The 23,318-nt window shown below is 43.7% G+C and overlaps 1 protein-coding gene across 1 annotated transcript in view; it reads right to left on the minus strand.

The window, feature by feature from the left end:
- Window positions 1-2,776: 2,776 nt before the first annotated feature.
- Window positions 2,777-23,318, minus strand: part of VEGFD (vascular endothelial growth factor D) — a 38,595-nt gene continuing 18,053 nt past the window's right edge. The window contains exons 2-7 of the mRNA XM_080795784.1: window positions 23,008-23,218; window positions 16,204-16,394; window positions 12,617-12,765; window positions 10,380-10,480; window positions 4,254-4,449; window positions 2,777-3,438 (exon numbers count right to left, since the gene is read on the minus strand). Of these exons, the coding sequence (XP_080651910.1) occupies window positions 3,312-3,438; window positions 4,254-4,449; window positions 10,380-10,480; window positions 12,617-12,765; window positions 16,204-16,394; window positions 23,008-23,218 (975 nt within the window). The 3' untranslated portion in view covers window positions 2,777-3,311. The remainder of the gene's footprint in view (window positions 3,439-4,253; window positions 4,450-10,379; window positions 10,481-12,616; window positions 12,766-16,203; window positions 16,395-23,007; window positions 23,219-23,318) is intronic.

A 23,318-nucleotide genomic window follows, 5' to 3' on the forward strand; every position in this document is an offset into this window, starting at 1 on the left:
ACAAAGACTAAGGGCTCTGCCTGTGGCCAGGGACAGGAACCAGGCTTGTAGGAGGCGTTCACATTGGTGGCTTTCAATGAACCACCTTCCAGTAGTCACACTCTTATCTTATTCCCTCCCACACTGACAGCAGGCTGGGCTGCGTGACTTGGTTGGCCAGGAGGTCATCAGTAAAGGGGAGGTAGCAGAAGCTTAATTAGTAAGTGCTTTTGCACGGACGGATGTCCTAACGGATACTCTCTTCTTGATTGCCTAGGGCTATGCAGCAAAGAAACTCAGGCAAGATGCTGAATGATGAAAAGCCACCTGGAGAATGAGAGCTTGGGCTTCCACAAAATTAATGCGATACTTCTTTCTTATTTATTAGGTCCCTACTAAATGTAAGACATTGTTTTCACACTGAGGATTATGGGTAAATTAGACAAAATCCAGCTCTTGACGACCAAATGACCAAATCCGTTAAGGTCACAATTTTCACCAAACTACTCCTTTCCTTGAAAGCCTTAAAACGGGAGCCTCCTGGCTGGCTCGGTCAGTAGAGTGTGCGGCTCTTAATCTCTGAGTCACGAGTTTGAGCCCCACCTGGGGGATAGAATTTACTTAAAATACATTCTCCAGCCTTGTGGCTTAAATAATCAGGGACGTCATGCAGCACTCGAGTTTACTGTGTTTGCTTTAAGCTCTTGAGGCTTCCCACATATTTTTTATTTTGCAACAAGTTGAGAATTTTCAGTCCACATTCCAAAGCTATTAGTATGAAAAAGACACGGGTGGCAGTAGGCCAGTTACCCACCTCTACCCTGAGGACCAGCCCCATCCCAGCTCAGACGCAGCCTACAGCCCTTGGGGATACAAGTGTAAATCTCTTGGCAGTTACGGAGGGCTAGGGGCGCAAAGTCAGACAGCAAATAGTTTTGTCCCAGCCCAGAATTCTCTATTATATCCGCCATCTAAATGGCAGTTAGGAAGCCAGAGCCACTAACCAAAACACGGTTTTTTAGGTGGTTTTAGGGGAGATCCAGGAATCCAGCATAAGCCAAGAACTTTGCTCACAGTCATGCTCCTCTCTTCCAGGATGATCCCTTTAATTTATAGATTACATTGTATTTTTCAAATTGTTTTCACGTATGGTAACTCAGGTGAAGTTAGCAACTCTGAGAGCAGGGAGACGGGATTATCCCCCACATTTGACAGGTGTGGAAACGGAGGACCCATAGGGTTTCTCAGCCTCTTAATGAGGTGAGGTGACAGAGCCCCTGCTTGGATTTAGACTCTATACCAAAGATGAGCAAAGTGACTCTTGTGCAGTGTCTGCTGTCTGCTGCCCCAGCTCTCAACGGAATTTGACCAACAGCTACAGAGGAGGAGAGACTGGTAGGAATCAAATGAGGGAATACAGCTAGGAGTTGCAAGCTGATGCGTTATGTACGAGCCCTTTCAGAAGGCTAGGAATCAAACGTTGCCACTAGAAGGAAGAAGGTGCTTTGGGTTGAAGGTTGAAGGCAGGGACAAGAGGAACAGTGACAGGAGAGGAATGACTGGGCCAACGCCAGCAAATGACAGCCGTGATAATGGCAGCACGCTGGGGACTGGTCCCAAGCCAGCTCCAGATCAGTCGTGCCCCCAGGGCAGGGACTGAGAACTAAAGCCAGGGAAGGAGCAGGGGCCCAGAGCCACAGGCCCCAGAGGACTTGCGTGAAGGGGAGGAGAATTCAGGAACTGCTTAGGGACCAAGAGAGGAAGGGCAGGGATTTGGGCCAGGGTCCAACAATTCTACTGCGGGCATCAGAAACAAAACTACTTTGCTGTGTTTGTCGATCGTCATCTTCCCCCTTGTTATTGTCAGCTCAGGTCACACAAATTTGATCAGGAGCATTTCCAATCGTAAGGAGGTCACAGTGTATGGAGAGAGAAGCGTGAACACAGCCATTTACAAAAGTCTGCGATGCAGTGTTGTAATAGATTGTGGATCTATCTTTCTATTTCTACAAGCTGCTAGGGAGTGAGTTATTTGCTAAATAACTTAATTCTGTGCATTAAGATTTTAATTTGCTAAACGGCTTAATACCCATAAAGCTGCCTTCATTCTGGCTTGCCAAACGTGCAGTAAAGTCTATGCCATCGAAAAAGTACTCCTGGCAGTGTTTTGGAGAAAAAGCAAGGGAAGAGGCCCGTGTTCCCTTCCCGGCTGGCCATGGGACAGAGAGAAGAATCCCTTAGCCACGAGAGGGGAGATGTGAACGACCAGAGAATGAGGGCACGGAGTTGGAGCTGGCAGCGGCTGGAAGATGCACTGGACTCTCCTTCATCATGAGACACGGGTCAAGTGAAATCAAGTTGAATCTCAAAGGAAAGATAGATTTCAGGCTAATTCTTGGGTCACATTTGCTTAATCTCATTCATTCATTCATTCATTCAGATGTTACTTACCTGTGAGAGAGAGAATGTGAGCACGAGTGAGGGGTGGGGCAGAGGGAGAAGCAGACTTCCCTACTGAGCAGGGGGCCAGATGGACGGAAGTGGGGCTCCGACTGGGGCTTGATCCCAGGACCCCAGGATTATGACCCGAGCCCAAGGCAGACACTTAACTTCACTGAGAATCTTAAACATTCTGAGAGCTGCTCCCTGGGCTTCCCCAAACCGACATCAAGTTTTTTTGTGCCCATGTCTGTCCCCATCCCTCCCCCTTCTCAATTCCTTTCTCTCTTTAAAACATGCTATTGCCGTTGGCATAAAATATAGAGTTGACACCATATTAAATAACACAAAATCCCATGGCCTGAATAATGGTGTTTATTTTCTTTAAATACACTTAAATATGAAACAACAGAACAGTCATTCAGTAAACTCGAAACTACAAGCTGGACAGTCATCAGAAAATCAGTGCTGATCCTACAAAATCAAAATCTGCATAATATAGAGTCAGAATAATTCACAAGAGAGTTGCATTAGCAAAGGATTTGGAGACTATGACATTATCTCATCGGCTTTGAGTAGTCAGTCATATGGCCCCGCTGATTCTAGGATGATCAGACCTTTTTCATTCACTAGGAAAAAAGAAAAGGTTCATACAGGTTCCCTCCTCTCCATTCTCCTTGTGCGGGGGCATCTTCAGTTGGAAGACATCTGTCAGTGAGCCAGGGCAGGGAATCCTCAGCTGGTGTGTAATGGAATAGTGGTCTGGATTCACTGTGGGACTGGGTAAAACGGACCTTTTTCTAGTACCTGGGGAGGGGAGGAGTGCCAGCAACTTGGCAAAGCAGCACGCTATTTAAAATGTCAGGGCTGGGGAACTTCAGAACAAAGTTGAGTCAAGGATTTTCTTGACCATGGAGCCCATAGGCAGCCTTCTTCTCCTTTGGAAAGCGGCAATGCTTCGCACATGCTGGTTTTCCATTTGCACATGTTCTGGTGTGAAAGGGACATCTGTCCTCACAGCTGTTGCAAAAGAAAATAAACACGAGAGCTCCGAATCAAGGACTACATTCAAAGGAATAACTCTGTTCTGATTTGATTATGTTTTCCAAGTGAATTTTCCAGATATGTATTTAAAATGTCAACATAAAATCCTGAATGGTTATTCCACATGGATGCAAAAATCTATGAAAGGCCAAACAGTAACCCGTAAGGGTTCTATTTATCAACAAATTTCTCGTGAAATAAATCCAGCGCCATCCCCTTCTTCAAAGAAAAAAGCAAAAAAACCCAGAGGTGGACATATATTGAGAGAGATGGAACCAAAGAGTCTGCTGATTTGAAACTCAGCCCTCAAATAATTGTTTAAATCTCATCAATTAAAGTTTTTGCTGAAGGTCCATACCCAACAATAGCAGGCAGGATTTTCTTTTTTTTTTTCTTTTTAAGATTTATTTATTTATTTGAGAGAGGGAGAGGAGGGGCAGAGGGAGAGAGAGAGAGAGAGAGTCTCAAGCAGGCTCCCCGCTAAGCACAGAGCCTGACACGGGGCTCGATCCCAGGACCCCGCGATCTGGACCTGAGCCGAAACCAAGAGTCAGCCGGTTAACCAACTGAGCCACCCAGGTGCCCCATGACTGTCTTGCTTTCACAAGTCATCATCACTCTATATACTCTCACTTTGTCCTTAGTTGCCAAACCTCTGTTTTACTATCTAAAAAGGGGGCTTGGGCACTGCAAACAATGCCTCAACAAGAAATGTCACCACATCAAAAGAAGGGGCATTCACATTCAATGTCAATGGGTCACATGAAGGTGAAAGTGAAAATGCACTTGACCTGCAGGTGTCTGCGTGAAATATCTTGTGCTTCTGGCAGCAGCTCTCCAGGCTCTCTCTGCACTCCAGGCAGCTGCAGTTCTCTGGGTGCTGGACGAGATCCCTGGGACACGGGGTCTTACAGACACACTCACACCGATCTTCGTCAAACTTCATGTGTGGCCCACAGAGAGCCAGTTCCTGGAGATGAGAGTGGTCTAGACAGAAAGACAAAAGGGTTGCTCGAATGGCTGCAGCACGGATCATATGGCCTTGAAGTTGGCTGGATACTCTCCATGCGTGGGAAAATAACTTAGATTCTCCTCATCTCCTTCCCTGTCGATTTTTGCTTCTCCTCTTTCCACGCAGGGAAGGAGGTTCACCTCTGATTTCATAATACAAACACCGAATGCATGTGTTCTCTTAAGTTTGTGAGAAAGAGGTTTTGAGCTGAATATATTTTTTTAAAGATTTTATTTATTTATTTGACAGACAGAGATCACAAGTAGGCAGAGAGGCAGGCAGAGAGAGAGGAGGAAGCAGGTTCCCCGCCGAGCAGAGAGCCCGATGTTGGGCTCGATCCCAGGACCCTGGGATCACGACCCGAGCTGAAGGCAGAGGCTTTAACCCACTGAGCCACCCAGGCGCCCCGAGCTGAATATTTTTGATCGGATTTTTGAAGAGATTTTTTGGTTCGTGGGTGACTTGTTACACAATGCAATCTTTCACAACCAAGTATTAGGAATAAAACATAGAATAGCTAAGAATTATGAGGCTGATCCTTCCTAGTTTTGAGGTGAAGACTAAAAGGAGGGAGGAACAGAGGCACTGGCATGACAGAAATACACCTTAGACCTTCCAAGCTGTGGCTAGAAACAGTGATGTATTTCCTCACCACAGATCACAGTGCTGTTATAAAAGATACACCAGTGATGATAAACTTTGATTCCACAGACATCTGTTGGAAGAATACGTTCACCTGAGAGGAGGGTCTGAGAGATTTTTAACACACTTGGTTGACAGCTATTTCTTCTAGAGAGTGTAGACAACTGGGTAACTATTACTCCATGTTCAATTCTGATCATCAAGTTGAGATCCAGTCAACTTGGAAGGAAATGGAAGAGACAGAAACTTGGGAAGAACTTGACTGTGACATCTGAGCATTCTTTTTTTTTTAAGATTTTATTTATTTATTTGACAGACAGAGATCACAACTAGGCAGAGAGGCAGGCAGAGAGAGAGGAGGAAGCAGGCTTTCCGCGGAGCAGAGAGCCTGATGCGGGGCTCGATCCCAGGACCCTGGGATCATGACCTGAGCTGAAGGCAGAGGCTTTAACCCACTGAGCCACCCAGGTGCCCCACATCTGAGCATTCTTAAAGGTTCTGGAGGCAAGTATGTGGTTAGCTTCTCCCCCAAACCCACTTCTTCCCAAGCCTACCTCATTTAGGGAATGATGCCATCACTCCCGACTCTCCTGCCATATTGGGTCTCATCGCTTTGTCCACCCGGTTCTGCCATCCTGAATTTGTTCTATCATTTCCATCAACACTGTCACAGATCTTGCTATCACAAGTTTTATCCCTTCTATCCATTTTCCACAATATTATCAAAGGTAAATCTAATCACATCGTCCTACTGCTTTAAGTTCCTTAAAAGGTTCCCAATTCAAAAAACCGTTTACCCACCAGGAGATATGAGACCCTCCGTGAACTAGATCTTACTAACCTCCCAGACTCACGTCTCTCCCTCTTACCTTCCCCTTCCATATATATCCGGTGTTCCATCTGTACCAAATTATACTACTTTTTGTTCCCCTGATATGCCAGGATCTCTCAGCCCCGCCCATCACCTTTCTCCCCGGGTATCTTTCCCAACTTCTCTAAGTTCAGCTAAGCGCCCTTGCCCTCTGCGTATTTCCATCCTGTCCTTTCTTACACTGCTTACATTTGCCCACTTCCTCGATGAATTAAAAGATGCTGAAGGTTATAGGAATCAGATCTCATCATTCTGACATAAAACAGGCACATGATAAGTGTTGAGTTCATCTGCCTAATAAAAGGGTCCTGAAACGGGCAGATATATGAAGACTCTGAAGAATTCCATCCATCGTTCCAAGACATTGGGTTAAACCATATGTTCTTGTCAATATCTGACTACTGATAGTACATCAAAATGGCAATCTCAGGTTGTCTAATCTCATAGTTTTAATTTCTCTGTGGTTGATGATATTCAAGGAACCATGTGGAAAGCGTGTTGGAAGGCTAGATCTGTGGAGATTCTTGGAGTTGCGTGAAGAGGAAAAAGGTAATCTTTATAAGCCATATGCCAATGAGGCATATGTCACTTTGGGGCAAGATGAGAATACATTGTTCCCATTGGATAGTCTTTCCTGCTTTGTCAAAGATTAATTGACTGTATAATTGCGGGCTTATTTCTGGGTTTTCTATTCTGTTCCATTCATCTATGTGCCCATTTCTGTATCAGTACCATACTATTTTGGTGACTACATCTTTATAATATAACTTTAAGTCTGGAATTGTCTATTGATTGATAAATGGATAAAGAAGAAGTGGTATATATGTATACCATGGAATATTATTTGGTCATAAAAAAGAATGAAACCTTTCCACATGCAATGACATGCATAGAGCTAGAGAGTATAATGTTACATGAAATAAGTCGGGCAGAGAAAGACAATTACCTTATGATTTCACTCACATATGGAAAGTAAGAAACAAAACAAGCAAAGGGGAAGAAAAGAGGGAGAGAGACAAACCAAGAAACAGACTCTTAGCTCTAGAGAACAGACTAATGGTTACCAGAGGGGAGGTGGGTAGGGGGCGCTGGGGAAAACAGGGGATGGGTATTAAGGAGGGCACTTAACGTGATGAGCTCCAGGTGACGTGAAATTCAGAAGAATTGCTGAATCACTATATTGTGCACCCAAAACTACTATAACAGTGTATATTAACTATATTGGAATTAAAATAAAAACTAAAAACAAAACAAACCGATTATTAAAGGATAGTTAAGTAGTTCTTAAAAGACCCACACGAATCACTAGGTGGCGGTAGAGATTCATTTAGACCCCTTCGAGTAGCACCAACGCCCTTGAGTGGCTTAGGGAAACAGTCCGCTAGGCATTTGCTGAGGTAGTTGGCAGAGGCAGGCTTCAATCCCTACAGGCATTAGTTAAAAGCAACAGAGACTGGGGGACTTGGCCAGCTCAGGCTATAGAGCATGTGACTCTTGATCTCAGGGTCATGAGTTCAAGCCCCACTTTGGTGTAGTGATTACTTTAAAAAAAAAAAAAAGTAACAGAGACTGGGTGTAGGAGAACTGCATGAAGCAGCAACTAGCCAAGGGTGATACCCAAAACTATTATATACTGATTTCAAGCCTAGGGAGGTTGATGATGGAATGCCATGAGTTCTGTTCCCAGCCTTGTTTCATTCATTATTTTTATCAATAAGCTCGTGGATTTTTTTCCAAATAAATTCTTTTTTTTTAAATTTTATTTATTTATTTGACAGAGAGAGATCACAAGTAGGCAGAGAGGCAGGCAGAGAGAGAAGGGGAAGCAGGCTCCCTGCGGAGCAGAGAGCCAGATGTGGGGCTCGATCCCAAGACCCTGAGATCATGACCTGAGCCAAAGGCAGAGGCTTTAACCCACTGAGCCACCCAGGCGCCCCTCCAAATGAGTTCTTAAAGTTGTGGCTACCTCGCAGAATTTAAAATATAACATGAGGACTCCCCAATTTTCCTTTTTTCTTTTTTGCTATTGTTTGTTGTAACACTTTAAAGCTATCATCTGAATCCAATGAGATGAAATTAAACTGGTCTTGGATTCACTAAGCCACATGCACTCATTCAAGAAGAGAAGTCATTGGAGATGCAGAAAAGGCAGTTGGCTTAACAGCCACGTGCGTGCAAAGGGTGTTTAGTGAACAGTAAACTCAGTGTATGTCATCAGTTTGATGAGCCTACTGGAGGAGTGACCGTGAACTAGCTACCCCATGTCTCTTGCTTCTATCACGGCGACCACGTCCCCAAAGGCCCTTGCCTCCTTTCCTATCCTGGGCCAACACATCCTCTTCTACCTTGTCACTGGCTGATTGGGTTAAAATTCAAATTGGTGCTTCCTTGGGGCTCCTGGGTGGCTCCGTCCATTAAGTGTCCGACTCTCAGTTTCAGCTCGTGGTTCATGATCCCATGGGTCATGAGCAAGAGCCACTGGTGTGCTCCGTGCTCAGCGGGAAGTCTGCTTGAAGAGTCTCCCCGCGCCCCTCCCCCAACTCATGGGCTTCTGTGCATGCACGTGTGCTCTTTCTCTCTCTCTAAAATAAAGAAATGAATCTTTAAAAAATTTCTAATTGGTCCTCTCGCTCTCCTGCTTGAACGAGATGAGGGGTTCCCTTTGCCCTTCGCATCACATCCAATGGCTGGGACAAGATGCCCAACGTCCCCTGTGAACCTCTCCAGCTTCCCCCCTCACGTCTACCCAGCCCCCTCCCATTATGTTCCCACCAGGCTGAAGTTTTTTTCGCATGCTGACCTGCTACCTTCTCTCACCTCCTGTCCTGAGCACTCATGTTGCTCCTGCTCAGAGCACTTCTCCCCTTCCCCACCCCACACTCTTCCCACCCTAGGCACACACAAGCGCCCGCTGAGTCTCTCCCCAGGACAGCTCATTTAGGAATTGTATACTGAGAGCACGCTGAAATGATTTTATTTTGATATGTTAGATTAAATAAAAAGATACAAAAATTAAACTGACTTGTTCCTTTTGACCTTCTTAATGTGAGTACTACAAAATGTGAGTCACATCTGTGACTCTCACTGTCATTCCATTGAACAGTCCTGTTCTGGAAAGACGGCCTGACGCTCGATACGGTTTACTAACCAACAAGGGTGAGCCCAGGGTAACTGGGCTGCCTCGGCGGGTGGCAGGCTTCCCTGGGACTGAGGTATACTCTAGCAGAGGATAATCTCAGCACTTGGTGGGAAGGATGCAGACCACATTCAGGACCGGCATGAGCTTTCAGGAAAACATTCAGGAGGAAGCTGAGAGACAGAAGTCTAGAAAATGGCATGTTATTTACGGTTTCTAGGACAGCATTGCATAGAGTAGTTTAGTCCTTACAGAGTCTTGCTTGTAGATCAGCTTAAAACAAGCAAGGTTCAGAGCGCATGACTCCTTGTGATTTTTTTTTTCCCAGTGGAATTCTGTCACGTTCTCTGGGAAAGAAATTTTAACAATGCATCCATTTGCAGCCGGAATTGTCATCAAACGTCACAGCACTGCGACTTTGAGCAGTGATGGGATTGGTTTCCCAACTCCTCTCAGCCCATTAGCTAGCCGTGTTTTGCTTTCACTGTGCCCTAGTTTCAGAAAAAGTTTTCTCCCACTCCCCATTTTTTCCCCTCAAGTAATTGGCCTGTTTTCACATGCCACTCTTGAAAGAAACCAACGAGTCTAAAATTACTTTATGTTCCTGTGAGACTTTTAAACAAATAAATTAGTAACATGTGGTTGACTAGTGTTGAGTTTGGAAGTGGCTTTCGTGAAAGGCTGCCATTGCCTTTCAAACCCAGTGTTGGGGGTGGCTCTAATCCCCGGGCTCTTCTTTAAGACTGAAAGAGTCCTGCATTGGAAGACTTAACTGTATAATGAGAGCAGAGAGGGCCCTGGGACCTGACTGCTTCTGTCACTCTTAGGGGTGTAATCTGGAGAAAATGACAAGACATCTTGGTGTGTCCATTTTGTCATCGTAAAAAAAGGGATTAGTAATAGTACATTACGGGGGCGCCTGGGTGGCTCAGTGGCTTAAGCCTCTGCCTTCGGCTCAGGTCGTGATCCCAGGGTCCTGGGATGGAGCCCGGCATCGGGCTCTCTGCTCAACACGGAGCCTGCTTCCCCCTTCTCTCTCTGCCTGCCTCTCTGCCTACTTGTGATCTCTGCCTGTCAGATAAATAAGTAAAATCTCAAAAAAATAATAGTACATTATGGATTGTTGCCAGGATCAAATGAGTTAATACATCGAAAAGGCTTACAACATTGCCTGGTCATTGTAAGCACTTGGTAGATGTGAGTTACAATTGTTATTTTTATTATTACTATTATTGTTTCCTTATTGTCATCATTACCTTCCATTCCAACGAGTGGATTCTCCTCCTGTAAAACACATTTGCATTTGTCGCTGTCCCACAGCATGTCAATAGGACAGAGTTTCTTAGAATGGGAGCAGCTAGGAAAAGAAAACAATAAACCAGATTTAAAATCTTTCAAGGGTAATCACACCTCTGTGGCATTTTTTAAAAAAAGACTGAATACATTTCTGAGGGGAGAATAGTTAATGTTTTTAGGGAGCTTAATCCATATTTATGAACTGCTTGTTATTAGACAGCAAATCTGTAAGCACAAATACTCTATTTGGAAACTAAACTGTAATTTTGGACAGTTATAATCTTTTTAAGAAGGCTGCTATTAAAACTGTGCAAATTAGCTGTCACAGCTCTTAAACACTTCCTTCTTTAAGATGGAGATAAGGGGCAACTGGGTGGCATAGTTGGTTGGGTATCTGACTCTGGATTTGGGGGTCAAGTCGTGATCTCAGGGTCATGAGATCGAGCCCCATGTGGGGCTCCATGCTGGGCGTGGTGCTTGCCTAAAATTCTTTCTCTCCTTTTGCTTTTCCTCCTGCCCCGCACACATGCTTGCTCTCTGTCAAATAAATAAATAAAACTTTAAAAATAAAATGGAGATAAGAGCACTGGTGAGGACAGCAGGAACACGAGGATAAGCGATCTTTCCCCAGGAGCTTTCGTTTGTGCTTGAGAGCGACAGAAGTGTCTTCTTGGCTGGGTAATAACTAACCTAAGTACCAGCTCAGTCCACTTACCACTCATCCAATACATTTACTGCTCCACTTCTGCAAGATTGAAGTATCTCGCTTACTCACTTTAGATTTTCATTCAGCGGCATCTACCCTTGTTTTCTCTTTACAGAATTCCTTCCTCCTCCCTCCCTGAAAATCCGTGATTCTTACCTTAGATTTCAGGACATCAGGGTATCATAATTTGTCTCATAAAGAACTACAGACTACTCTCAAGAAATTTCAAAGTCAAATCAATTTTAAGCCATTTTAATTAAAAATAAGACTTTTCCATTTGGGACTCAGAAGAGGAAAGTCAGAATATTCACCAAACACAGATACAGACAGTTTTGTCACTCTCGGGGACTTTGGGAACCTTCCCTCCACTCCCTCCACCTGCCAATTTGGAGACTTAAAAGGATAGACAGCCGGAAATGAGTTCCATGTAATGCTTGTTCTGGAACAGGGACATGTGCCAAAGCTGAGGCTGAAGAAGAATTATACAATTCCACTGGACTATGCATATTAAGATCGAAGGTGTCAGGGCAGCTGGGTGGCTCAGTCGGTTAAGTGTCTGACTCTTGTTTTCGGCTCCGGTCGTGATCTCAGGGTCATGAGATCGAGCCCTGCCTGTGAATCCATGCTCAGCGTGGAGTCTGCTTGAGTTTCTCTCTCCCTCTCCCTCTACTCCAACCCCCACCTGCCCAGGCTCGCTCTCTCTTTAAAATAAATAAATCTTTAAAAAGAAAAAAAAAAAAGGTGTCTAGGGGTGCCTGGGTGGCTCAGTTGGTTAAATACCTGACTTGGGATTTCAGCTCAGGTTGTGATCTCAGGTGGTAAGATCGAGCCCAGCGTCAGGCTCCACACTGGGTGTGGGCATGGAGCCTACTTGAGATGAGCTCTCTCCCTCTCCCTCTGCCCCTCTGACCCCTACCCCACCCCTGATGTCACATGCAGGCATGTACTCTCTCTGAAGAAAAAGAAAGAAAGAAAGAAAGAAAGAAAGAAAGAAAGAAAGAAAGAAAGAATAAGAATTATTTTTAAAAAGATTACAATAATGAAGTTATTTTAAATATTTAATTATTTTAATTATTTTTTAATTATTTAAAATCTAATTTGATTTAAAATAATTTAAAAATTATTATTTTTTTAGAGATTTTATTTATTTGACAGAGAGAGATCACAAGTAGGCGGAGAGAAAGGCAGAGAAATAGAAAGGGAAGCAGGTTCCCTGCTGAGCAGAGAGCCCGACGCGGGGCTCTATCCCAAGACCCTGGGATCATAACCTGAGCCAAAGGCAGAGGCCTTAACCTACTGAGCCACCCAGGTGCCCCTAAAAATTATTTTAAAAAACAGCAAAGGTGTCTGTAAGTAGATGGGTAAGTTCATAACCACTGAGCTTTTTGGTCCTAATGCAATATCCATCTAACACCTAATTAAGGAAGAATTCTCCACATACAACTTTAGCAAACTCAAGAACAAGCATAACTGAATACAAGAAGGGCTTACTGATCTTCTTCCGGGATCTGGATGGATCTTCTGATAATAGTGTACGGATGGCGGGGAGCCGTTGGCAAGCACTTACAACCTGTATGGTTGGCAACTTTAACAGGCACTAATTCAGGTACGGAAGTCAAAGGCACTGATATCTCAAACAGCTAGAAGAGAGAAAGAACCACAACACATATATATTTTTAGATAATAATTTCTATAGTCTGCATTTTTGCCTTTGTCCTTTATGGGAGTGACTTTGGCAAAGCTGTCCATTAACAACAGAACTAATAAGGATAAGGGCTGGCACGATGGAAAGGATGCTGGGCTGGGAATCAGGACACTGGGCTTATGCAACTTTAACAAGTATTTAAGCCTGACCAAGTCTCTTAAGTTTTTGGTGTCACTGGTACCCCTGCAAAAAGCACTGGTGGTGTTTGCTCCTGTCTTAAATTTGAGTGTAAATTATACAGACTGAGTGAAATTAGAGCTATGACGTTTGAGACCATGGTGAATAGATTATTGTCCAAAACTGTTTACTTATCCTTTCTCATACCATCTCCACTGAAGGAACAGTTCCCTGTTCGTTGACTTTGGATGTGATTATGTGACTTCCTTTGGCCAACAGGATACTAGCAGACATGACACAACTACGAACTTGAACTGTGTGTGCTTTGTGGGCTCATTTTCTCCTGCGTATGCTGTGGCCATGAGAAGAGCGTCATTTGGCAGGTGTGCTGGGCCAAGGGATGAGAGACTCAGGGAACAGACCTGCACTTAACCTGTAGCCTAGAGTCAAACCCACTCCAAACTAACTGATCTTTGAATACATGGGTAAGAATTAGTTATTATCATTTGAAGCGACATTTTAGGGTGTATATAATACAGCATTACCCAGTAATAACTGGCTGATACAAGATCACCATGCCCAACCAGATACTATAGGTAACATGAATAGCATTCTTTCTAGGTTTCTATATGCCAGGTCCCATTTTATATTCATTCATTTACCCCTTATAACAACATTATAGGGTGGGTTTTTTCTTTATCCACCCCCACCTCTATGGGCGAAAAAACAGATGTACAGAGAGGTTACATAACGTGCCTAAGGCCGCATAACTATTTATTGGAAGAGTAGGGATTTGAATTCAGACAGTCTGCTCCAGAGCCAGAGGTGATACTCTTAAGAATATGCCTTATTGGGGCGCCTGGGTGGCTCAGTCATTAAGCATCTGCCTTCAGCTCAGGTCATGATCCCAGGGTCCTGGGATCGAGCCCCGCATTGGGCTCCCCGCTTGGTGGGAGGCCTGCTTCTCCCTCTCCCACTCCCTCTGCTTGTGTTTCCTCTCTCGCTGTGCCTCGCTCTGTCAAATAAATAAATAAAAGCTTAAAAAAAAAAAGAATATGACTTTTTGGAACGACATGTCTGTGACCCGAAGAAGCAAGATGGGATCCTGCCAAGTAGAATTCAGAGAAATGTCAATTACTTTGTTTTTAGACTGGTTCTACATTCCATGTAGTCCTAACTATGCAGAGTATTCATTTATTCAGTTAGTTTCAAAGATGTATTTCATCAAATAGTCCATTACTTTGGGGTGAAGGTAGTTTTTTAAAGCCACTATTAAAATGTTCAAGTGTGCATATTTGGAACAGAAAACTTCTGTACACTTACACTTAAGTACATTCTTTAAAACTAATCATTTGTTGAGTACAACAGTCAAAATAAAGTACTCAACTCTTTATTAAGTGGAAACAATCCATTAAAGTTGTGTTTATTCTGACCCTTTGATATGTGTTGGACCCTCTATGAGTCTAAGTAGAGTGTTTACTTTGCATAAACTTCATATCCTTGCGAAATTTTTCAGCTATGCTTTAGGGAATAACATGGTCATGAACCAAAGCCTCTTATGTTATGCAAGCTTGTTTCTACTGATAGTTGGTGCTTAGCCATACTTACGTCACTTTCCCCCTGATTGTCAAATAGTGAGAGGTCAAATTTTTTACAAGTTCCAAGATTCTCTAAAAGAATTTGGGAAAAAACTGAACAGTTTGTGGAATATTTTAGGAGGTAGAGGGAACAAAATTAAGGATAAGTTCAACTATTATCAAATCAGCATTCCATTCTTTCTACCAATAAGAAAAAATTCCTCTAAATAAAAGGGGAGGGGGGACGCTGGGTAGCTCAGTTGGTTAAGCATCTGACTCTTGATTTCAGCTCAGGTCACGATCTCATGGTCCTGAGATCCAGCACCGCATTGGTTGCCGCACTGGATGTGGAGTCTGCTGGAGATTCTCTCTCTCCCTCTCCCTCTGCCCTTCCCCTTCCTCATGCCCTCTCTAAAAAACTTTCTTTTTTTTTTTTAAAGATTTTATTTATTTGATGGAGAGAGAGATCACAAGTAGGCAGAGAGGCGGGGTGGGGAAGCAGGGTCCCCACTAAGCAGAGAGCCCGACATGGGGCTCAATCCCAGGACCCTGAGATCATGACCTGAGTCAAAGGCAGAGGCTCAACCCACTGAGCCACCCAGGCACCCCTAAAAAAATTTCTTAAAAAAGGTAATTTCCTACCGTGGATATATATTTGTTGCATATGTCATTTTATTATTCTACCTTTGTTCACAAACAGAGAATAGATGGCGTTGGGAATGTGACCAAGTGAATGAATGCATGAATGCGCATGAGGAACGTGTGACACAGAACTAAACGGAATGCGGTCGGACTGACAGCCTGTTAATATCTTTTCCTACGTTTGTTATTACTGCTCTTCAATGCAACATTTCTTACACCTGACAACAATATGGTAGTGATAGAAAGAAAAACTTACCTGCTGGGCAAAAGAGATTTTACAAGATGGAGAGGGAAGAATGATTTCTTTCATGGGGGCTACAGACTACTTTTCAAAGATCTTTTGCGCTAAGTGCGCTCCATTTGCCCCCCCCAGAGATGCCGCCCTCTCTCCTTCCTCCCCCACGGGGCTCTGGGTCTAAAGATGCTGACCCCCATGTCTCCATCTAGAGGTCCTCTTGCCCCTCCCCCCTCATTCTTGCCGCCACTCCTCCAACCAGTCTAGCAGCACTCTTCTCCCCTTTCTCTCTGGGTTCCCGAACTGCTCCAACCCCTAGCCTCTTCGGCCCAAGGACGGCAAGAGCTCCCCGCTCTTGCTAGCACCGGGTATAGCACCCTTCCATCTTCCCATAGCCCTGCCCACACCACCCACCCAACTCTTCTCAGTCTCTCCCCTTGAACAACACAGCCCCCAACGGATACACAAGGCAGTGCAGATGTCTTCATTCCTTTTATCGTCTGTTCTAGTGAACTCCCATGTGATTTTCTGATTCTTGACATTATAGCATCAGAGAGACAGGAGCTGATAAGCTGTTCAGGCCCTGGAGTCACACGGGCCTGGATCAGAGTCCCAGCTCCGCCCCAGGTTAGCTCCCTGAGCTCAGACAGAGGCCGATAATAGGCTACCCTTTGAGCTGGGTTCGGGAATTAAATGAGATCATGCCCACAGGGCATTTAGCCCAGCACCAAGCCTCGCTGTAGCTGTCAACACGCCTGTCCTCGGGGCTTCGTAAGGGCCACACTGGCGAATGCCCACCTACCTGCTTGGAAACGTAGGACGTGCTCGTGTTCATACAGACAAGGCTCTCTTCATTGCAGCAGCCGCCGCACCGGAACACGCTGACACAGGGCGGCTTGAAGAAGGTGTCGGTGCTCCTCCCGAGCTCGCTGGCCACCTCCACGCAGGTCTCTCGGGGGCTGCACTGAGTCCGCTGCCATTCCTCATCTATAACTGCGGAGAGGAAGCTCCTGGGGGACGGCCCCGGAAAGGGCCTTGACAGGCCAGCACGCGCCAAGGTCAGGCCGCACACGGTCATGTTCACGTGTGCACGGCTGGTTACCTTACGAGATGGATATTTTCTGTCCATCCCCTAGCGAAAGACTGTGTTCAGAAAAATCAAAACCAAAATCTGTGCTCCTTCCCACATATACAATACCTTCTCTGGTGAAGAACACCGCCTCTGGTATAAAACTATACTGGGTGCCTCTCGAAAAGCTGCCTAGTGAGGAGGTAAACAGAGGCATGCAGAGAAATAACGTGTAAGTGGCATTTGTTAAGCAATTTAAGGACAAAGCTGCATAGCTTATCTTCCACGTGAAGTCAGGTGTGGGTAGGTCTTCACACCGTCAAGAAATACATTTCTGTTGGCTGTTTCAGTAACCACGGTAGGATTCAAAGTGGGTCAGTTACATGAATGGAAATTTAAGTGGAACTAATCTCTCCTCGAGCGGGGTTTTTTTCATGGGCGAGTGCCTAATACTGATGTTTAGGTAAATAATTGCATAGGCCAGTTCCTTTTGATGGCAGGGCCAATATTCTGGCCATTCTAGCGAATATGAGAGAAACAAGAAAAGGAGACAAGCCTCTGGGAATAAAAATATCACCTACTATAGTACTAGAGGGCCTCATCTCGGCAATCAGACAACAAAAAGAAATAAAAGGCACCTGAACCGGCAAAGAAGAAGTCAAAATCCCACTTTTTGCAGATGTCATGATGCTTTATGTGGAACACCCAAAAGACTCCACCCCAAAACTGTTAGAACTCATACAGGAATTCAGTAAAGTGTCAGGATATAAAATCAATGCACAGAAATCAGTTGCATTTCTATACACCAACAACAAGACAGAAGAAACAGAAATTAAGGAGTCGATCCCATTTACAACTGCACCCAAAACCATAAGATACCTAGGAATAAACCCAACCAAAGAGGCAAAGAATCTGTACTCAGAAAACTATAAGGTACTCATGAAAGAAATTGAGGAAGACACAAAGAAATGGAAAAACGTTCCATGCTCATGGATTGCAAAAACAAATATTGTGAAAATGTCTATGCGACCTAGAGCAATCTACACATTAATGCAATCCCTATCAAAATACCATCAACTTTTTTTCAAAGAAATGGAACAAATAATCCTAAAATTTGTATAGAACCAGAAAAGACCCCGAGTAGACAGAGGAATGTTGAAAAAGAAAACCAAAGCTGGTGGCATCACAATTCTGGACTTCAAGCTCTATTACAAAGCTGTAAACATCAAGACAGTATGGGACTGTCACAAAAACAGACACATAGATCCATGGAACAGAACAGAGAACCCAGAAATGGACCCTCAACTCTATGGTCAACCAATCTTTGACAGAGCAGGAAAGAATATCCAGTGGGAAAAAAGACAGTCTCTTCAACAAATGGTGCTGGGAAAAATTGGACAGCCACATGCACAAGAATGAAACTGGGCCATTTCCTTACACCACACACAAAAATAGACTCAAGTGAATGAAAGACCTCAATGTGAGACAGGAATCCGTCAAAATCCTTAAGGAGAACACAGGCAGCAACCTCTTCAAACTCAGCTGCAGCAACTTCTTCCTAGAAACATCGCCAAAGGCAAGGGAAGCAAGGGCAAAAATGAACTACTGGGACTTCATCAAGATCAAAAGCTTTTGCACAGCAAAGGAAACAGCCAACAAAACCAAAAGACAACTGACAGAATGGGAGAAGATATTTGCAAATGACATATCAGGGCTAGTATCCAAAATCTATAAAGAACTTATCAAACTCAACACCCAAAGAACAGATAATCCAATCAAGAAACGGGCAGAGGACATGAACAGACACTTCTGCAAAGAAGACACCCAGATGTCCAACAGACACATGAAAAAGTGTTCCATATCACTCAGCATCAGGGAAATACAAATCAAAACCACAGTGAGATACCACCTCACACCAATCAGAATGGCTCAAATTAACAAGTCAGGAAATGACAGATGTTGGCAAGGATCAGAGAAAGGGGAACCCTCCTTCACTGTTGGTGGGAATGCAAGCTGGTGCAGCCACTTTGGAAGACAGCATTGAGGTTCCTTGAAAAGTTGAAAATAGAGCTACCCTATGACCCAGTGATCACACTACTGGGTATTTACCCTAAAGATACAAATGTAGGGATCCAAAGGGGTATGTGCACCCGAATGTTTATAGCAGCAATGTCCACAATAGCCCAACTATGGAAAGAGCCCAGATAGATGTCCACCAACAGCTGAATGGATAAAGAAGATGTGGTATATATATACAATGGAATACTGTGCAGCCATCAAAAGAAATGAAATATTGCCATTTGCAACGACATGAATGGAACTAGAGGGTATTATGCCGAGCAAAATAAGTCAATCAGAGAAAGACAATTATCATATGATCTCTCTGATATGAGGAATTTGAGAGGCAGGGTGGGAGGTTGTGGGGGGTAAGGAAGGGAAAAATGGAACAAGATGGGATCTGGAGGGAGACAAACCATAAGAGACTCTTAATCTCACGAAACAAACTGAGGATTGCTGGGGGGTGGAAGGGTAGGGAGAGGGTGGCTGGGTTATGGACACTGGGAAGGGTATGTGCTATGGTGAGTGCTGTGAAATGTGTAAGACTGATTATTCACAGTCCTGTACCCCTGGGGCATATAATACATCATATATTAATAAAAATAATTTTTTAAAAAGTTGAAAATAGAGCTACCTTATGACCCAGCAATTGCACTACTGGGTATTTGCCCTAAAGATACATATGTAGTGACCCAAAGGGGCACGTGCACCCCAATGTTCATAGCAGCAATGTCCACAATCACTAAACTATGGAAAGAGCCTAGATATCCATCAACAGATGAATGGATAAAGAAGATGTGGTATATATATACAATGGAATACTATGCAGCCATCAAAAGAAATGAAATATTGCCATTTGCAACGATGTGGATGGAACTAGAGGGCATTATGCTGAGCAAAATAAGTGAATCAGAGAAAGACAATTATCATATGATCTCACTGATATAAGGAATTTGAGAACAAGACAGAGGATCACAGGGAAGGGAGGGAAAAATGAAACAAGACAAAACCAGAGAGGGAGACAAACCATAAGAGATTCTTAATCTCAGGAAACAAACTGAGAGTTGCTGGAGGGGAGGTGGGTGGAAGGGAGAGGTGGCTGGGTGAGGGACATTGGGGAGGGTATGTGCTATGGTGAATGCTGTGAACTGTGTAAGACTGATGATTCACAGACCTGTACCCCTGAAATAAATAATACATGTTAATAATAAAGAAAAGATTACCTACTTTCTGGTAAAACAGGACTTGCTTTTCTCTCATCGTTTACTTTTAAAAACTAGATTCTGACACTTTGATACTCAAAGCTTTAGAGGCTTTCTACAGATGTTTTTGGGAAATGATTCAATTTTATGTTAAAGACAGTTTTAAAGATTTTCTTTTAGCTTGTCATACAACTGTAGAGTTTATTATATGTTGGATAGGGTGGTGAAAACCTCCCATGGTAAGAAGCTTTTAAACTGACTCTCAATGATACCCACCTCCTGGTGTTCACACCCTTGTACAATCCCCTCCTCTGTATGGGCTGGGCCTAATGACTTGATCCTTACGAAGAGAATACAGGAAAAGTGATGGGATGCCACTTCAATGGTTAAAAAGACTGTGACTTCCGTTTTGCTAGCAGTTTCTCTCTTGCTGGCACACTCTTCCTCTTGCCTTGTCAACTTGTAGGCTCTGATGAAGCAAGCCGCCATGTTGGAAAGGTTCACATGGCAAGGAACTGAGAGCAGACTCTGGCCAACGGCCCTGTGAAGAACTGGGGCCCTCAGTTCAACAGCCTGTGAGGAACTGAGTCCTGCCAACACCCTCTGAGTGAACTGGGAAGCACATCCTGCCCTGATTAAACCATGAGAAGCCGCCTGCAGCCCAAGATGACACCTTGCCTGCGCCCTCTGGAGAGATCCTGAAGGAGAGACACCCGGGTAGGCTATGTCTGTATTTCTAAACAGAAATTGTGACATAAAAAATGTGTTTCAAGCAGCTAAGTTTGAGGGTAATGTGTTATACAGCAATAGATAAACTGTTCTCCATTTTCACCCCATCTTCAAGTTTGTACTTGTCTCTTCCCACATTATTTTGAGTTCCCACAGATGTGAACATATTTCCACTAGAAGGGGCAAAGAGAACTTCTGCTCGAAGTAAACAGATACATTATCGTTGGAGATTTGACCCCAGTGTCTAAATTATTCCCTTAAAGCACGTTTCCATATCTTTATCCGCCCCCCCCCATTTTAGTACTCCTCAGAAGTTGCTCCTTTCGTCACTGAAAACACAAAAGACAAGATGTTTGGCTGCCTCAGAAACGTTGTATACACTACACAATTTGCCTTAACTTTGTTTTTTCAGCATAAAATCTTCTAACCCAAGAGACCCTTTTAAATTTCCAATTACGAATATTTATATAAAGAGCCTAAAGGCTATAACCATGAGAGATAAATTACCCAATTAGGTATTAATATGAATATTACTTAATTAACTGTTTTTAATCATGAATCCTGGGAAAAACAAGTAGTCAACTTATGAAAACATTCTTTGTTTAAAAGTCTACTTAAATGTTGCTTTCCATTTGCTTTTTTGTAAAACTAAGTTTTGAAAGTTGGAGTGGTAAGACTTGAATCAAAATTGTGTGGAATTATGTCTAATGCCACTATTCTTTCCCACTGCCCAGCACGACTGCTCAGCCTCAAGGAATCACCCCCAAATCCGTGGGGGGAGATGATAACCATTTACAACTGATGTAACACATCGATTTGATTATTTACTGCTTCTAACTTAGTAAATCACTTCAGATGATCCTCCATGTAATAAGAGACGTTGTAATTAGAGTTGGCAAAATTCCATATTTTTATGTTCTTTAAAAAAATATTTTTGGGTTCCTGGGTGGTTCAGTCTGTTAAGTGTCTGCCTTCAGCTCAAGGTCACGATCTCAAGGTCCTGGGATTGAGCCCCGCATTGGGGTTCCCTGCTCAGTGGTTGGGGGGGTCCCTCCTTCTCCTTCTCCCTCTGCACCTCCCCCAACTCATGCTCTCTCACTCTCTTTCTCTCTCTCAAATAAACAAATAGAATCTTTTAAAAATTTTTTATTATTTTTAAGGTTTCCTCCTTAGAGAATGTCAATGTCACAGGCTTTTTTTTTTTTTTAAATCACCTTGTCTTTGTTGTATGGTAAATGCTTGTCTCTCTCTATTCTCACAGAATATCTCCAGGCTCACCTCAGACTTTCAGACAGGCAATCTGGTTAAGGCCTTGGATCTCCAGGTGAGGTCTGACCCCTTTGTTTCCATGAAGTCCATGCCAGTTCACCACACAGAAACAACTAGAGATTCAAAACCTCCGGCTAGCGTGGGTTCTAGGCCCGAGTGCCAAGTATCTCAACTCACTCAGACACACAATCACACACTCAAACGCAAAGAATCCTCTTCACACTCCTGCCCGCTGTGCTGCCAAGGGATTTATCCCAACCTCACGCAGCCTTCCCCACAGCTGACAACAGAGGCCTGTGCAACATCATCATCTTTGTACAAACGGAAAAAAGACAGATAATTCTAGAAAAAAGGCAAAAACTAATTTTGGCTTAGTGGCCAGTTTGCATTATGTGATAGGTACAATCCATTACTAGACAATCATATAGTAATCGAGTCTCAGATGCTAGATCAACAACGCCACAGTGGCTTCTTGTGTTGTGTTGCTAAATCATCCCCAAAGTTAAATGCTTATCAGAAGCCACACCACTGTGCTTGGCAAGCTTCATTAATTATGGCACAGTACATATACGATGGTGGTTTTCTTATGAAGAACCTCCATACCCTTACTAGGGAACAATCATCCCCCTTGTTTCAAATTAGGTGATTTCCTATCTGGAGTTTGGATTCTTTTGTCTAGCGGATTCCCCACCTCTACCACCTAGGAAACTCCACATGCAATATTACAACTCAGCTTCCAACTTCTACTTTTCATTGTTACTAAAAAAAGAAAAATTACAGAATTTTGAAGAAATAAAAAAGCCATGCCTGTCACACTACTGGGTATTTACCCTGAAGATACAAATGTAGCCACGCCTGATCTATTGGTTTTTACTCATGTAGGTATGGCAGTAGAATGCTCCTTGCTGGTGAACCCCTAGGTCATTTTATGTTTTCAAGTAACTCAATGATTTTTTTTTTCTATTAAGAATGGTCTTTCTGGGTTTGTTTTACATTCGCATCTCTCAGTTCCATATACTTCTGAATTCTGAAGTGTTCTTTTGTGTCAGTTTTAGATCTCAAAATCATATTGAACATATCTCTCTATAAACACAGCAAACCAGGATTCTTTGCTAACACCCAGGCTATGAAGTTAAAGACGCCCTTTTCTTCTCCTGGACACGTGCCTGCCCTCCTGAAACCTCTGTGTAGCTGACAAAGAGTGAGAACTGGCTTACACGCACACGCACGCGTGCACGCATACACACTTACTTGCGCGCATGCGCAGGCGCACACCTACCTTTTAGGGTCTCAATGTCATAGAAAGTTGCCGCAAACCTGGTGGCCCGATGGGATGCGGAGCGAGAGTCTGTGCTGGTCAAACTTTTGAGCTTCAGTCGGCATCTCCACAGCTTCCAGTCCTCGAAGTGGGTGATTCGCAGCAGTTCCTCCAAACCAGAAGCTGCCCTAATCTGGTGTTCAGACCGTTCTAACGTTGACCGAGATGCCCGCTTTAAAAAAAAAAAAAAATACTGGTTTCAAAGCCAGTTACTAAAGTTTTAGTTTGTTTTGCTAATCCTCACTGCTGACACTTAAAGACGTAAACAGAAC

Source organism: Martes martes (assembly GCF_963455335.1).
Source record: "Martes martes genome assembly, chromosome: X".
In the NCBI taxonomy this organism is placed as follows: Eukaryota; Metazoa; Chordata; class Mammalia; order Carnivora; family Mustelidae; genus Martes; species Martes martes.